General features: G+C 39.9%; 1 protein-coding gene across 1 annotated transcript in view; it reads right to left on the bottom strand.

The window, feature by feature from the left end:
• Positions 1-1504: 1504 nt before the first annotated feature.
• The window catches only part of NECTIN3 (nectin cell adhesion molecule 3), a 136020-nt gene continuing 119036 nt past the window's right edge, over positions 1505-18488 (bottom strand). The window contains exons 8-9 of the mRNA XM_043594095.1: positions 10469-10531; positions 1505-9708 (exon numbers count right to left, since the gene is read on the bottom strand). Of these exons, the coding sequence (XP_043450030.1) occupies positions 9529-9708; positions 10469-10531 (243 nt within the window). The 3' untranslated portion in view covers positions 1505-9528. The remainder of the gene's footprint in view (positions 9709-10468; positions 10532-18488) is intronic.

The raw sequence follows: 18488 nt of genomic DNA, 5'->3' as shown, positions 1-18488 counted from the left end.
ATATAACCCAGCAATTCCACTCTTAAGTATACATGTAAGAAAAATAAACACTTGTTAAAAAAATGGTACATGAATGTTCCTAGCAGCATTGTTCATATTTCGTAATTACTTCCTCAAAGTGGAAACAACCCAAATGTCTATCAACCAATGAATGTACAATGTGGTATATCCATAGAATGGAGTATTATCCAGCAATAAAAAGAAATGAGTGACAAATGCTACAGCATGGATGAACCCTGAAAACATGCCAAGTGAAAGAAGCCAGACACAAACGGTCACATATTATATGACTCTATTTATATGAAATGCACAGAATAGGCAATCCCACAGAGACAGAACATAGCCTGGTGGTTGTTGGGGCAAGAGGGGTGTGGGGGGTGTTGAGAGAAGGATGGGAGTGGGTTTCTTTTGGGGATGATGAAAATATTCTTTTTTTAAATTTTTATTTGTTTAAAGTTTTTTTTTTTAACGTTTATTCATTTTTGAGACAGAGAGAGACAGAGCATGAACAGGGGAGGGTCAGAGAGAGGGAGACACAGAATCTGAAGCAGGATCCAGGCTCTGAGCTGTCAGCACAGAGCCCAACGCGGGGCTCGAACTCATGGACCGCGAGATCGTGACCTGAGCCGAAGTCAGACGCTTAAACAACCGAGCCACCCAGGCGCCCCTGATGAAAATATTCTAAAACTGATTGATATATTCCCACAACTCTGAAAGTATATGAAAAAAAACCATTGAGTTTCATACTTTAAAAGGATAAATTTTATGGTATCTCAATTAAAAAAAAATTTAAGTGGTTCCTAGACTTTGACATTTTAGAGCCTCTAGTCCCAAAACAAAATTCACGGATCTATCATAGATACCAACTTCTTTTTGGTAAATAATAATATTTTCAAGGTTACTAGCTAGTACTAATATCATTTCATAAAAGAAAGTAAATGTTAATACCTCAGGATTAATCAGGAATGAAGAATAATTGTTTAAGTGGAATACATTTAGCTTCACTAAAAAAAGGTATTAAGTAATCTTTACAAGTGTAACCTGTCACAGGTTCTAAAAAACATCCAATACTGCTTGAAGTATGAAAGTACTTCTGTTGCTATTTTTAAATTTTTAAAAAAATTTTATTAAATTTTTATTTATTTTTTATTTTAGAGAGAGAGAGCACATGAGTGGGGGAGAGGGGGAGAGGAGGTGAGAGAGAGAATCTTACGCAGGTTCCATGCTTAGCATGGAGCCTGAAGTGGGGCTTGATCCTATAACCCTGGGATCATGACCTGAGCCAAAAACAGAGAGTCAGACACTCAATGGACGGAGCCACTCAGGCGCCCCTTCTGTTGCTATTTTTAAAATCTTTTTTTTAAATGGATTCCAGTACAGAAATTCACTATTTCTACAAAAGATTTCTTCAAATCTTGAATTTTACAGTCATGTAATTAGGTTATCCATTTTTACATGCATTTCAGACATAACTGATTTGCCGATAATAAAGTAAATGAAAAACTTTAGTTGATAAAAACTTTATTCAAAACATGTCAAGAACCATAGAGTTCAAAAATAAAAGATAATTTCTGGTAACTTAAAAATAAAGAATATCTATAACAACCACATTAACCCTACTACTTATAATACAATCTTGAAAATCAAAGCTAATCTTTGTATTTCGGTATTTTGCCACATTTCAGCTAAAATCCTCCTCCTTACATCACTACACTGTTATGTAACCCTTTTAGTTTTAACACTTAAAAGACAATTTGAGCATTTTCTGACAAGCAAGAATATATACTATTGGTTCCTTCCTATACATAGTTCAAACGACTAGAAAACTAATTTTTACTAAAAATATTTTTAAAAAGAAAAAAAAGGGAAGAAACAGGTTAGTAAAATATTTTGAGAACAATGGGTGGATTAGTATTTTGAATTGAGCTGCACAAGAATACATTTCGACTTGAACTCTCCAGACTATTCGCTACACGTTTATATAGCACAGGACATTTGCAAAATGCTTTCCACCATTTATTAGTCAGAATTCACAACACCCAGGTGCTGTGAAATAGAAGAATTAACCTCAGCTTAAGTGGGGAAGCCAAGGCACAAGGTCAAATCTTCTCAGGGCCAGAGTGAGTCTCATTAGCTTCTGATTTCTTGTGTGCAAGGCCAAGTGCTTGTTTATGGAGTAATTTGTTCAGTGATGGGAGGAAAAGTAGGTAGGATTTGCTGTGGGAAAATTAGCTTTGGCTCTAGAAGTAAAATGTTCAGAGCACGGATAAGGTAGAGAGGACAATTTAGTGTGAAAAGGGTTAATGGGAAGAAAGTTAAAACCAGAGTAAAGACTATTCAGACAGAGATCACTTTTCAGAAATAAAAATAGCAAAACAAGAATAGGAAAAGAATTAGAGCTCTAGAGTTTCTCATCTCTAAGCCAAGGGGCTTTTATAAAATCACTTTAAAAGTAGGACCTCTCTTGAAGACAACCCTTAAGCATCTTATTTTTGCCTCCACAAAGCCCCACGAGGTACAGAGTACTAATGTACAGAGCGAGACTGAGTACAGAAGTTAAGAGGTTAAGGCCACATGGAGACAGAATAGGCCGGAACAGATGTTATGTCTTAAAGCATTGGCTTAGAAATAGAAACAGAAGGTAGAGGATAAACAGGAACTTTTCTGGATGGACAAATGGAATAATCCAGGGATCCAGTAGCAACACCAGCTACTTAACATTTTTTTACAAAAGACTTGGAACTTCAAGTACACAACGAAACATAAGAAGACAAATGCTCTTCTGGGTATTGAAATACGCAACGTCTCATAAGACCATGCGAGAAAGCAGAGGCGTAAACGAGCCACAGTATGGGGAAGTGCAAACTAATGCATTTAGGACAAAATACTGCTGCCTCTAGTTAAAATATGATAAACACCGAGCCATCAACATGACTTGCGAGGGGAATTTAATTTAGCCTCATCAGTGTGTTAGGGTGGATTAAGAAAAAATACTGGTCATTATCGGCAGCAGTATTAAAGACCAAAACAGTGGTGCCCATTCGCTTGGAAAAGCATGTGGAACCCTGGGCTTCATAGATCCACTGTGAGTTATTATGGGACATTAGGAACGTTTGAAGTATATTCCTAACCTTTGGGGGAGACACATGAAACATCTCTTCATGGCTGTCAGACAGATTTGTAGCAGAATGGGTCACAGTTCTAAGCCACTGTAGCAAATCTGATGTTCTGGAAGCCTCCCAGGGAGGCTTTCCCTCTGGGTGTCCCTCTAACCCGCTGTCACAGTCCAACCCCATGTCATGATGATAAATACAACCAGTTTAGGTCATGATACCAAGGATCCTCTGGGCCAGAGGGGCCCTGATAGTGAAAACTGGAAATGACAAGTGCTGGAAAAGACCTCAAGAGGGCAACTTTTCGTAAAGAATCTAGAATATAGCCAGTTCTTTTTTGTGCAGGGAGGTATGTAACTTGATACATATATATCATGGCCATAGCCCCCAAACACTGATTAGAATATTCTTGGGAAGGGACCGAGGGAAGAGATTTATTCCCAAGCATTGGCATGAAGAGTCCTTTTATTTATCGGTGGTGGTTTCCCTCCTCCCTGAGATACAGAAAGAACTTCCACATCAGGGTCTCAGTGGATAATGTATGATAAAAAGATATTTAGTGTCATCTGAATTTTTGATATGCTCTTTTATCCTAGTGCACTCAGCTCCAAACTTCCAAAATCAAACTGAAACTTGAGAATAACTTAGCAATGAAAATGCAGTAGAAATCAACCTGATATTTTATGTATTTTGACTGTCAAGGTAAGTATGGCCTTTCTTTTCCCACCTCTAACCTTTTTGCAGAGATGATTTTAAAGTAAATATAACATAGGCCTGAAATAGTGAAATGTTTGCAGACGTGAGGGTTCTTTTTGCATTTGTGAATGGAAAAATTTTTTTCAGCTGCAAATTTTAAGCGGACCCCTCTCCCCTCTGCCCATTTGTCTCTCACATACCACCTCCCCAGAATCCCCCCCACACCCCCCTGCAAGAAAGGAAAGATTGCCACTAAGGAGAAATGCCAACAGGTACGATAACGTGAGGAATCCTTAACAAATCCCGTTACACTCTATGTGATTTACATTATTTAGGCATATGTTTATTAGCCTTACTATACACGCTAGGAATGGTTAGTTAACATTTGAAGAATTTTACTTGAGGAACAACATCCTCCAACGGTTTGTTAGCATTTGAAAAACTCCAGTCTCTTCAGAGGCTTCTACCACAAAAGCTTTATCAGTAATTAAACACCAGAGACCTTGTTAATAAGTAATTCTTTTCAATGGTCAAATTAGTAGTGTTAATTAGTAGAGGCCAAATAGTGCAGTGAACTTCACCCAGCCTTTCCATCGGCAGGTGTGAAGCTCCAGCAGCCCACTGACCCTGGATTCCTAGATTACTAACCTGTTCTGTCGCTAGCAGTTAAAACAGAATTGGGTCGCCTGACAGTAAATACACTGGAGTATTGCTGGATTTGCTTCTAGTAGAACCTTTGCATCAGATATTGTTGGGTTGCCCAAAAGAACAGAGTTGGGACATTTTCAAGCTTACAGCTTAACAGGCTGACTGGTACAGGATACCTGCTCGCTTATAAACATGAATGAGGCAGAAATTGGTCTAAAAGCTGATTCCAGTGTAAAATATCATCTGGTGAGGTTGGAGGGCGGGTGGGGAAGAGCTACAGGCCTCACCCACTTCTACCTACCGAAGGCTACTAAAACAACCTAACAATTGCAAGTGGCCAAACCGGCCAAGTCCAGTGGCCAACAATTTTCTTTAATGGAGGAGACACAAATATCCTTATAGGTACAGTAAAATTAACCCAGGCACAGTCTATAGTTGAATAGGCTTGTAAATAGCAGCTTCTAGTTTATCAGAAGAACTCGAAGTCCCTGGTCCTCCTCCAAGATCTACAAACAGTACAAGGATGAAGAACCTTGTCAGTTAAGCACAGAGCTGAGTCACTGCCAGCCTACTTGGCATTTCTACTTCATACCCTTCCTCCTCCTCCTCCTCCTCTTCTTCTTCTTCTTCTTCTTCTTCTTCTTCTTTTTTCTTCTTCTTCCTCTTTTTCTTCTTCTTCTTCTTCCTCTTCTTCTCCTTCTTTCTTCTTCGTCTTCTTCTTCTTCTTTTTTTTTTTTTTTTTTACCAAAGCTAGCTAGTTTTCCCTCTATCCACTGTAAGAGTGCCACTACTTCCTTGGAATTCAATAAAGGTGGGACGCACTAAATAGAGCAATCAGTGTATCAAAGAACAAAGTTAAGGAAGAGGCGTTAAAGTTGGTGCCCACTAAAACCGAACCAGCTGGGATGGAGTGGCCTTAACTGCTTGGTTGTTTGTTTTTGCAGCTATGGTTAATCTAATGGAGATGAGCCTTTCTGAGCATCTTGAGAAGTTCAGAAACTAAGTAAAAATGAGCATAGTCACTTCCTTTCATCTTAATAAACATTTCTTATATATATTTTCCCCAGTGTATTTCCTTACACGTCTATTAAACAATCAAGAAAATGTATTCCCTAGCATCACTCCCCCAAAGCAGATTTTAAAGAAGTAACAGCCGGCTAGTGGTTAGCATGACCTGTGGGTGTGCCTCATAGGAGTGTGAGCCTTTCCATCCCCTGGAAAGGGGACAAAACAAGAGTTTGGTCCTCATCCGTGAGGGGATTCATGTAAGATTCTTGTCCGGGAGCCCTGACCATGCAACAAACTCAATAATGTCACTGTTATGTGTAGTGATCTGTAAACCAAGAGCAGCCACCGGTTATACAGCAACATGCACCTGCAATTTTAGACAAGGCCTAAAAGGTTAAGGCCCAGATATCAAGCTTTCCATAAGACAAAATAGTTATTATAGTAAAAGAAAGTACAAGTCCCACTTGCACTTGGCTATACTCAAATTGGGTCAAACTGAAATTTGCCTGTTACCACCTGGTTCTCCCCAGTGCTGGTGAGGGCACTAGAAGTTTCGGTTCAACATAGAAGAATAATAGAAGGCGTTTTCAGTTTGAAGGGAGCTTACGGTTTCCTATCTCACATTCCTGAGAGGCTGACAGGGAAGGTGGAACCTTTATGGATAGAGCAACTGATGCCCTAGAGAGATTAAGTGGCTTGTCTAAGTTTCCATGGCTAGAAAGGGTGAAGTTGGGAGAATCTGTTCTTTTGGTTCCTGGTGTAATAGTCTGTCCTCTACACCCCAGGGAATAAGAGCCTTGAAGGGGGGCTCTATTTTATATAAAGAATAGTACGAGGAGACCAGCCCAGTGCAGGGCAAGACTGTACAATGAAAAATAAAAGTCAGTTTTCGATGACTATGAAAGAGAATTTAGGAACTCATCCTCAGAAGACAAAGAAACTGTACTATCCTTATGAGTAAATAAGGCCATAAAAAATTAATGAGGTAACCAGTTCATTTAGTTTCTAGGACATGTGGTTAGTATCCACCGCCACAGGGCGGTCTATCACAGGTTAAGAGTTTTGTTACAAGTCCAAAGAGCATAGACTTCTTCAAACTTAGAAAACAGAAGAAGGCCAGGAGAACCCTCATAGAAGAGAATTAATCTAAACTCACATCCCATTACGTCAGGCCGATCCTAGATGGTACAGATGCTTTACTCTGGAGTGGTGTGCAAAGAACCTGGGGACCCACTCCTGTGGCCACAGTGCACACTCCCGGAGCTGGGCTGCCTGCAAAACAGGCGGCAAAGGCTGCGTGTCTGAGATGCAGCACACGCCCCCCGTTGAAATGTTAAGCTGCGGCCCTAAGTGGATAAGCGCTCTGGGGATTTATTTCTGTTTCATTGTGTTTTAATAAACCAGTTATGGGAAGAGTATCTCCTATCAGCTGTGGATTTTAACACTCACTGACCTTTAAGAGTCTAACTTCCAAATTTAAATGGGGATCAACAAGTAGTCTAAGCTCCAAATTGAGAGATCGACAGACTAATTTTGGATGGCGTTTTTTTGGTTGAGGGACTGGCTGATCCAACCCTTTTAAAGCTCCTTTCTGTTGCACTCAGTATTCAGAGAGGACAGACAGGAGACACCAGGACAAGCAATTATACAGCATATCTGACCCATGGAAAAGGCCAACAGCTATAGAATCTACCGGTTTGTTAAAAACTATTACAGCTGACAGAGAAGCAAAGAGGATACTGAACAAGCTGGCTGTAAGAGGGGTGTCTATGCCCTGAAATTTCTTTTCTGGAACTGCACCAAGAATGTTAAAAATTATATAGGGGGTTCTTCTTGGTAGGGACGGCTCTGAAGACAGGCCAAATGGCTCCGAAAACCCAGCTCTTCCGTATCTGGTGCAAACAGACACCTTACTTTACGTCCTTCAAGGTTCAATATAAACTTCTGTGATGCTAATTCAACAAGCTGCTTCTCAGCAGGACCTTAGAAACCATCCCTAACGTGGAAGACATTTTTAAAGCTTTTGAAAGGAAGTACGTCCCACTGAATCTCCTCCTCTGTAACATCTAGTATTTATAAAACCACTTCACTCTCCAGGAGAACTCTGACCAGAGTCATCTTTCTGTTGGAAAACAGTTGCAAGGATTCATGAACCTTCAGCCACACTAATTCGCTGATGGGATTCCATGGAAATGAAGTCAAATATGTTTTGTGTCAGCTTGCTACAAAGGGCAGTAAACTCTAACTGAGGTAGGACAGTGATAGAGCAGTGCGGTCCTTGGAATTTACCCTTTAATTCCATACAACTATGGCCTTTTAAATTGCCACAGCATTGGGTTAGAATTTAAGCGTCTTCACTGCCAGAATTGTCGCTCACCAAGACAACAGGGGCAGAATGTGTGACGACGGTAGAATGACCTGGATAAGCTGTCCGAAAAAGCACAGCGACTAAAAAAAGGAAACCAACATACAAACAAGAACGAGAGCCAGCACAACGTGAATCACAAGGTGTCTTTGGTATCTCATTAGAAATCTGTGTTAATATTCTCCCGTCCTCCTGAAACTTCGGTTGGAAATGTGTACTATTTTATTAGTCCTTATGTCATTCTTTCCTAATATGTGACAAGTCGGTAGTGTTTTTAATATCTGTGACATACCTCTCATCTTCCAGAACACACAGTAAAACAATGCTTTCCTTAAGATGTGAAAAGAGTGATTGACATTTGCGCATGTACCTGGGCCCCCCTCCTCTGCTCCCTCCATTATAATTACTACCTTCAATCTCAGTGAGGATACATTGGCAAAGGGAAGTGAGAAAACTCAAGACAGACATTTGCAGGCACCAAAGTGTTGCACCGGTAAGTCTGTCACTATATTATTTGCTTTTTAGCATCTCTTCACCCTTGTTGACTGGGTAAACTTGGGGCTGGGGGAGGATAAAGGATAACATGGGGGTTTAGCACACAGGCCATATTGCCCTTTTTTTTTTTTTTTTTTTTTTTTTTTTTTTTTAATTTTCAAATTTTCTACCTGGCTCTTAAGAGCAGGAGTTATTTCACGGTGATTTTGCAGCAGGCTTTTCTGAGGTAGATAAAACATGGATGAGAAGTAGTCTGAAGAAGCAGAGGGTAGCTGAAGCCTGTGTGGAGAGGATTAGCTGGAAAGGAATTTCAGAAGTGAAAGCTGAGCTTGTCATATACAATACTACAGCAAAGAGGGACAGGGCTCAAGGCTGTCCACCATTTAGACGAGGCTTTTAGAATTTAATAGGTGGGAAATAGGCTAATCTGGCTAGGAAAGAACAGAACTGTGGGAACAACAACAGGGCAAGAGAAGAGTCTTAGCACACAGCTGATCGAGACTGGTCAGAGAACGGCGCGAAATATGTAACCCTCAGGACCTTAGTGATCAAGAAGGAACATATATTCCAATTATCACAAGACTTTAAAAGCAACCAACAGGCTTGAAGGTTTAAACTGCTTTCTGTTGTTGTTTTTTGGGATAAAGAGCCAATTCTGCCTCTTTCCTCAGGCCTCCTGTTTGTACACAGGTATTGTAATTGCATTAAGCACATCAGGGAAAGCCAAATCCCAGTGAAATAATTAGTGAAATGGATTTTGAACTCCTTTTTTTTTTTTTTTTTTTTTTCTCCTGCTCGCTTGAGTTACAGATAAATAGGCTGGCCTTCCTGAAACCCTGCAAGGTTAACACTCCCAGCTGGGGCCTTCCTTTCTGGAGAATCACTGTTGCCATCACAGGCAGATATTCTATGTTTCAATGAACGTGCCACTGTAGGCCAAATGTTAGTAGTTAAACACTATCATCACAGAAACACACAAAGCTAGAGTCAAGTTCACAAACACAGCTGGTGGCTAAGAAACTCTTAATGAAGGAAACCAAGTTGCTATTGGCTTGAAGCCATTCATCGCGACTTCTGATACACATAAACTGGGATTGTTTTACACAAGGGAGAATAAGATAAGAACCGCTGTCCTCAGTTTCTCTCTCCAGTCGAAGATCGAACATTTCGTTAGGACGTCCACTGGGAAAAAAAAGAGTGAAATCACACATAATGTTCTCGGGGGTTGATGTACACTCTCTCAGGGTCGTTGCTTTGACGATGCTTGCCCGGGCTCCGGTCTTTCTGGCATATCTGATTGTAAAGGGGGCACATCTGCTGGATCCCAGCTTCCCCCACAGGATTCTCATCTTCATAGTCCACTCTCCTGCGACTTAGCCCATTCTAAAAAGTCAAATATTGCTTATGTTAGCAGAGCAGATGTTTGCATCTTTCTAGCACTTTGGTCAAAACAGGCAAGAACTCGATTCATTAGAGTCTGTGTCTCTGATTCATTATCCCACAGGCTACTGAATGGCATGGTAAAGTTCAACTTCTTACCATTTTCCGGTCATTTGTTGCTTACAATACCTGGATAAGAGTCACAACATCTGCTGAATAGAAAATTCTGACTAACGGGGATGATAGTTTCAGGTTTCGAGATTTGGAACTGGTATCAGTTAAACTAGGGAAGAACAAGGTTGTAAACTCCTGGGAGTCCCTCAGCAAGGCTCAAGCTTGGAAAGCATGCATGAAATATGCAGAGAATTAAATCAAACAGGCAAAACAAAACCAAATGAAGCCTCAAGATTCAGAGTTGGGGAATTAGGGAAAAGACACAGTGAAATGAACTGGTATTTGACCACACGTCGAACATAACTGAGAGTCAGAAACACTGTCACGGCTGACACCATAAAATGAACCCCCGTGATGCTCTGTGATGTCTCTGGTACTGACCCCTCCGCCCAGTTATTGGTTTCTTAAACCCTGACTACTTCTAAATGGCCAAGCAAGCTCAAGGACTTGACAAGATCATACTATAGATGCTCAGATGGCAGAGAGGTGAATACAATAAACTTTCGTGGAAATCAAATGGTATTTCAGTCGGCATGGGAAACACCAGTTCCACCTGGGCAGACCCCCACGGCAGGACCCCGTTACTTACAGAGTGCTGGAGGCCGCCCACCTCTCTTTCTCGGAACTGAGTCTGCAGAGGCAAGTGTTCGGTCTGGAGGAAGAAGACAGAACAAGACACACGCTTTAAAGCTCCAAGCACATGGTGAAACACATCAACCCAGACCATGAAGGAGCCTATTTTTAAAAGAGCCAATCATGTCTCGTCACATGTGTGCCAGGTAAGCAAATGTTCCTTCGGAGGGGATGAGCAACGACATTTCCTGAGAGCTGTCTCTCTCCTGACTCTAGACTTCTTCTGGAAGGAAGAAAACATACAGAAGATCTGCTGCAAGAGGTCTCATGCAAAGTTACTCATATCTTACCCGAGGGAGGCCTCAGCACAGAAGAATCTGATACTTGGAATCGGCTTTAAAAGTGGTCTGGGGTGGTAAGGAAAGGTTATTTTTTGTCCTTCTCTATAGAGGTATATATACGGCCACCCTTCTGGTCCTGCCAGCTACTCTCTGCCCCCAACCCTGCCCAGATCATAAAGGGGATTCCTCATTTTCAAAACTCGCCCTAGGAAGAATCTCTCTCTGCTTCCCCTTGGCCTATAAATGCATCCTTACCCTTGGCCTCCAGGTCATATATTACCTCTTCCAGGAAGCCTTGCCCAAAGCGTATATTATTGCCATTATTTGTTTATATTTGCTTGTCTCCTTCACTACATTGAGGGTGCTAGTTGGAGTATTTTACAAACATTATCTCATTTATAATCTCTCTAAAACTTCTATAAAACTGATGCTTTTATTTTACAGAAGACTGAGACGGAGGCTCAGAGTGGTTCAGTAAGGTGTCTCCGGTCACACAGCTGGAAGTGGAGGATTGTGATTAACACGTGGCTCTATCTGAATCCTAACCCTATATTCCTATATCCCCTACTTCTAACCCAGTGTCTGGAAAATAGATGTTTCATAAATATAACAGAAGAATGCCTGAAAGTCCCAGCATGTGGGCGTATCTATCAAAATGCTCTCCCTTCACTGCCTTTCCTTATGCTGTCCTTTCGGCATGGAAGGTCCGTCCCTTTGCCTCTGACAGCTGAAATACTACCCATCCATCTTGGCGTGACTGAAGTCACCTTTTTTTCCCTATAGGGTCCATCAAAGTTCATTTCTTTGCTCCAATGTTCCTATTGTTCGTGTGTTTCACAGCACACATCACTGCTCTATCTGATATCTGTACCTTTCAACCCCAGTAAAGAATGAGCCTTCCTGGCCATCCTCTTCCACCTCCACACCCTGGCCTGTGGTTTGGCAACAGTAGGAAGTTAACAGTTAACTGATGAATTTACTAAACTCTAAACTATCAATTCTTGATATCCCATGTTAAGGTTATCCGAATTACAAATCATGTCCACCATGTATGTTCCTCCTGTCATATTCTGCTTGATTCTAGGGTGCTTCCCACATGCATGACCATGTGATAATTGACCACACATCCTGGTAAATGTCCAGTTTCATGGATGTGTGACTAGTCACACAGGGCCTTGCGTTCAGGACCCATTTGGGGGCTTAATGCTCTGTGGTTGCCATCTTAAGATTTCTTAATATTTTATTGTGAATCCATGTTTTATAAGTAGTCTAATGAAACAATGGAGCATGACTCGGTGACCTGTGGCCTCAACTCAAGGTTGTCCTCTCCTGATGCTTGTGGTTTTTTTTTTTAATTTTTTTTCAATGTTTATTTATTTTTGGGACAGAGAGAGACAGAGCATGAACGGGGGAGGGGCAGAGAGAGAGGGAGACACAGAATCGGAAACAGGCTCCAGGCTCTGAGCCATCAGCCCAGAGCCTGACGCGGGGCTCGAACTCCCGGACCGCGAGACCATGACCTGGCTGAAGTCGGATGCTCAACCGACTGCGCCACCCAGGCGCCCCATGATCCTTGTGTTTGATTTGGTTCTCGGCTGCCACTTCCTTACCGTAATGTTCCAGATCCCCCTTGCTTTCCTCTCCCTGTCCCTGTCCAGTGACTCTGCCATTCTCTGATCTGGCAGGGGCCTGAGTGCTGGTCCAGGGAAGGCTGGGGTCAGGAGTGCATGCCCCCTGCCTGCATCACGGTACTTCTGGCAGGTGGCTGGAGGATCCGTCTCAGTAAGGGCAAGCCTCTGACCCCCTTGGTTATCACCATCTTGACATTGTATAGTTTTCAATAAGAGGTTCTGCATTTTCACTTTGCACTGTGCCTCATAAATTATGTACCTGGTCCTGGTCCAAGAAAAATAGATTTTGGGGGAAAAAAAAACTCCTAAAATTAAAACTAGCATCTTGTTTGTTTGTCGTTTTAGATGATCCCAGTTGCTATTCCCCTTGTATCAATACTGGTAATTGAGGGCGCCTGGGTGGCTCAGTCGGTTAGACACGTCAGCTCAGATCATGATCTTGCACTTCGTGGGTTCGAGCCCCATGTTGGGCTCTGTGTTGACACCTCAGAGACTGGATGGAGCCTGCTTCAGATTCTGTGTCTCCCTCCTTCTCTGCCCCTCCCATACTCGTGCTCTGTCTCTCTCTCAAATATAAAATAAACATCAAAAAAACGGTACTGGTCATGGAGAAATTATTCTACATCAGTGCTGTATCTAATTGGAAAGAGACAGGGCAGTTAGAAGCGTCCCTATAGAAGGGGCGAGTGCCTTTCTTCCTGCTGGTGCAGGGTGTAGAAATCAAGGGTGCAGTCGATACTGAAGGAGTCCACAATCTAGAAATACAGAGATCAGAGCCTCAAGAGTTCAAGAAAGGTTTGGTTGGAGTATGAGCTGTTCCATGTTTATGCTATAAAATTCCAACTGGCGAATTTAGTATGACCAGAAAATAAATAATCGTTCACATTTTCCTGAACACTCAGGGTATACTTGTATCTGATCGTTGTGGGTGAAACACAGTAACAAACTTTAAGTCCTTGGAAGCCAGTGTTCATGGAGGGCACAATGAACGATGCAGCATCAATAGTAAAACTATAACCAGTGTTAATTAATAGTATTAGGGAATTACAGAGGCAAGAAAATCTGTTTTGTTTCAATATAAAGAGATTTCAAAGAGCCATGGCTTGCTTTAGGAGATATAATAGCACTGTTAACATTTTTTTTTTAATAGTAGGAGACATAAAATTAGCCAGAAGTGGTACATTTGAAAATAAAAACAGGAGAGTTTCTAGACCTGAACAGGAAGAAATGGTGCCTGGACACTATACATAATCTTCACTTTTACAGAAGGGATGACAAGCATATGTGTAAGTTCCTTTTTTTCTATCCAGTGCTGTAAACATTCAGTACCGAACCACTATCCCTCCTGTGAGCCCATGAATTGTGTAATATAATATTTAACCAAATTCTATGAACAGAAGGCCCACACATCGTAGGGATCAGGGATCAGGGTTGTAGAGAGCATGCTACCCTTGCCTCTGCATGGTACAGCTGTCCAATTTCTGGCAAGAGACATAAAGGGTTTAATTTAATCTAATGGTGGGTGGGTACATGTGTTCTATTTCTGCTACTCCCCGAACTACCTGAAATGTTGAATATCTGACTTTTAAAAAAAAAAAAGGTTAATCACTAGTATATTGAAAACTGTCTTGCATAATACCTTACTTATGTTTGGTGCTTAATATACAGGTATAAATTAACTCATAATATTTTAACTAATGGAATCATAGCATATATCATTCTATTACTCTTCCAGTTTTTCCTAGAAAGCCTTGGGCTACTCTGAATCTCTAACACGTATTTTGATTTCCCTACAGGCATGTACTACCTTGTAACAACTTCTATTGAGCTACAATCCATAGGCACTTTCCTCACTTACTAGTCATGTAGACTTTCTGGCTCTAATGCTTCTTCCTTATAATGAAAAATGATACATTTTTACTTCTGCTTCCAGTCATGATGGAGAACTAATACCAGACTAGCCCTTCTGCCATAAGTCACTAGAAAACTGGGCAAAATGTATGAAACAACAGTTTTCAGACTTGGCAGTTTTCAGTTTATAGACCTGTTTGCAACTGTTTGAAAACAACAGTTTTCAGTTTGCAGACCAGATAACTGTGCTGCACAGGACTGGGAACTCAGATAATAGAAACACACACACACACACACACACACACACACACACACACACGGTGATCCTCTAACAGTCCTGGAGACTATCTGATTTTTTTGCTCATTTGGAAAGAGAAAAACCCAAGAAAAGCACTGCTGAGCTGAGGGCACAGACTTCAGCACTCAGGCAAGCTGAGGTACTGTAATCTGTGGGACAGGGTATTGAAGAGAAGGAGAATCCTCATTGGACATGTGAGACATTCAGTAGAGAACCCAAGGTCATGCTTTAAAAGTAAGGCTAGGGGCGCCTGGGTGGCGCAGTCGGTTAAGCGTCCGACTTCAGCCAGGTCACGATCTCGCGGTCCGTGAGTTCGAGCCCCGCGTCGGGCTCTGGGCTGATGGCTCAGAGCCTGGAGCCTGTTTCCGATTCTGTGTCTCCCTCTCTCTCTGCCCCTCCCCCGTTCATGCTCTGTCTCTCTCTGTCCCAAAAATAAATAAACGTTGAAAAAAATTTAAAAAAAAAAATAAATAAAAAAATAAAAGTAAGGCTAAAATAGCTCTAGGACACAGAGTGTTCCAGAATCACCCTAACAAAACTTAAAAACAAGCTTCCAGAAGATCAAGTTGATCTTAAAGTCAATTAACTGACTGCCAGAAAATAACCCAATTCTTATTAAGGAATGATAGCAAAATTCAAATAATTGATAATATAACATTCACAATGTCCAGCATCCAATTAAAACATACTGAACATGAAAAAAAAGGAGACAAAATAAGTCAATAGAAACAAAACCCAGTATGACACATATGGATTTAATAGACCGTAACTTTTAAACACTTATTATAAATATGTGTAAGGAGGGATGCCTGGGTGACTCAATCGGTTAAGCATCTGACTTGAACTCAGGTCATGATCTCATGGTTCATGAGTTTAGGCCCTGCATTGGGCATGGGTCCCTGGGTCAAGCTCCACCCTGACAGTGCAGAGCCTGCTTGGGATTCTCTCTCCCACTCTGTCTGCCCCTCCCCTCTTCATGCTTTCTCTCTCTCTCTCTCTCTCTCTCAAAATAAATAAACATAAAAAAATAAATATGTATAAGGATATTTAAAAATATGAATATAATATGAGAATCAAAAACTATGAAAAGAACTGAAAAGAACTTCTAGAACTGAAAAAATACAGTATCTAAATTGAAAAAAGTCACTGCATGGCCTTAATAGACATTGCAAAAGAAAAGATTAATGCATTTGAAGATAGAAATTATCCATACAAGGAGATGGGGGAAACAGCTGAAAAAGAACATAGCTTTTGTGGATCTGTGGAATAATATCAAGAAATCTATCATTTGTGTAACTGGAATCACAGAAGGAAGGAAAGACAGGAAAACGGTATTTGAAGAGCTACTAAAATGTTCTAAATTAGATGAAAAATACATCTATAGTTCTAAGAAGCTCAATGAATTCCAATAAAGGTAAACATAAAGAAAACTACTCTAATACATTTCAAACTCAAATTGCTGAAAACAATGACAAAGAAAATCTAAGATATTGTTGGAGGAAAAAGTAAGAAATAAAAGATAAGAATTATCACTGGCTATTCACCAGAAAAAGGTGAAGGTCAGAAGACATGAAGCTAAAATACTAAAGCACTGAGTAAAAAACCAACCAAACAAACAAAGTCAAACTACAATTCCATATCCCACAAAAATATTTTAAAACAAAGATTAAATAAAGAAATTTTCGGAAAGCAAAAGTTAAGAAAAGTTGTTATCAGCAGACCTGTACCATAAATAATGTTATGGGAAAGTACTTTGAGTTGAATAAAACCGATTCCAAAAAAAAACTTCATCAATTCTTAAATTTTTAAAAAAGATACACTATAGTGTACAACAAAATTAGTAAGAATATATTGTCAGGTTCATAACAAATGGAGAAATAAAATATGCAAGAATACGAAGGAAGGGAAGGCGGAAATTGAAGTACAGATTGTGTTCAAGTTCTTACAGGATACATGAGGTAGTATTTATATTAAGGTAGATAGTGACAGATTAAAAATGCATATGTTCGGGTGTCTGGGTGGCTCAGTCAGTTAAGCACCCAACTGTGGGTTAGGTCATGATCTCATGATTCACAGGTTCGAGCCCTGTGTTGGGCTCTGTGCTGACAGCTCAGAGCCTGGAGCCTGCTTCAGATACTGTGTCTCCCTCTCTCTCTCTGCCCCTACCCCACTCATGCCCGCTCTCTCGCTCTCTCTCGCCCTCTCTCTCAAATATAAAAACATTAAAAATTTTTTAAATAAAAAATTTAAAAAAAAAGGCATATGCCAAAACCCAAAGAGATCACTAAAAAAAGTAAACAAAGAGGTACAGCTAATAATTCAATAGAAGAGATAAAAAATGCTAAAAACTCTCAGTTAATTTAAAAGAAGATAGGAAAAGAAAGGAAAAGGAACAAAGAACTGATGGGACAAATAAAAAGCAAATAATAAGGTGGTAAACTTAAGCCCAACCATGGCAATAAATATATTTAATAAGAGTAGACTAAAGATTGCTATCCAAGTCAGGGATTTTCAGACTAGGTAAAGCAGCAACTCAACTAGATGTTAGCTTTGTGAAATGAACTTTAATTTTGTTTTTATTTATTTTCGAGAGACAGAGACAGAGCACAAGTTGGGGAGGGGCAGAGAGCAAATGAGGCACAGAATCCGAAGCAGCTTCCAGGCTCTGAGTGTCAGCACAGAACCTGATGCGGGGCTCAAACTCACAAACCGTGAGATCATCACCTGAGCCGAAGTTGGACCCTTAACTGACTGAGCCACCCAGGTCCCCCTGAAATGCATTTTAAATATAAAGACATAGTCAGGTTAAAGTAAGAGAATAGAAAAACACATACCATGAAAACATGATTCATTAAAGAAAAGTTTAAATTTCAGTGGCTATAATAATATCAAAGTGACTGCAATACAAAAATACCAAAGACAAAGAAGAATCTTTCATAATGATAACAGGATCAACTTATCAGGACAACATAGTATAATAATCTTAAATGTGTGTATACCCAATAAAAACACATGAATAACAGAACTGAAAGGGGAAACAGACACATCCACAAATATAGTTGGAAATACCACTCCACTCTCAATAACTGATAAAAATGTAAACTGAAAATCATTACATATAAAGAATACTTGAATGACAGGACCAGTCAGTGTGACTTAATTGACATTTTAAAATACTACACTCAACTACAGTAGAATATACATTTGTTTTAGTGCACGCGGAACATTCAGTAAGATAGACCATAGCTATGCAATAAAAGTCTCAAATATTTACAGGTTTTGAAATCCTACACACACACACACACACACACACACACACACACACACACATAATATATATATGTTATGTATATATATATGTAATATATATATATATATATTAAATAACAGAACTTAGTGAGCAATCAGTAACAAATAGTTGGAAAACTCAAAAATATTCAGAAACTAAACAACATGCTTCTAAATAACTCAATGGCTAAAGAAGAAATAATAAGGGAAGCTAGAAAGTATTTTCAATTGAATGAAAATAAAATTATAAAACTTCTGGGATTTTGAAAAAAGAATTGGTTAAAGAAAAGTTTATAGCTTTAAATCCTTGTATTAGAAAAGAAGAGAGGTCTTAAATTAATGATCTAAACTTCTTCAAGCAGCTGGGGAAAAAAAGAGCAAATTAAATCCAATGGAAGTTGAAAGAAAGAAATAACAAATAGTGAAAAATCAATAAAAAATGGGCAAACATTGAACAAAATTAATGAAACTCAAAAAGCTGGTTCTTTAAAAAGATTAAAAAAAATTGGAAAACCCCTAGTAAGAAAAAAAGAGAAAACACAAACCAATATCAAGATGAAAAAGATAACAGTACAAATGATCTCATATAAGTTAAAAGAATAAAAAAGATGTGTTACGAATAATTTG

This window comes from Prionailurus bengalensis, chromosome C2 (genome assembly GCF_016509475.1).
Source record: "Prionailurus bengalensis isolate Pbe53 chromosome C2, Fcat_Pben_1.1_paternal_pri, whole genome shotgun sequence".
Lineage (NCBI taxonomy): Eukaryota > Metazoa > Chordata > Mammalia > Carnivora > Felidae > Prionailurus > Prionailurus bengalensis.
This window is presented reverse-complemented; position numbering and strand designations above follow the sequence as displayed.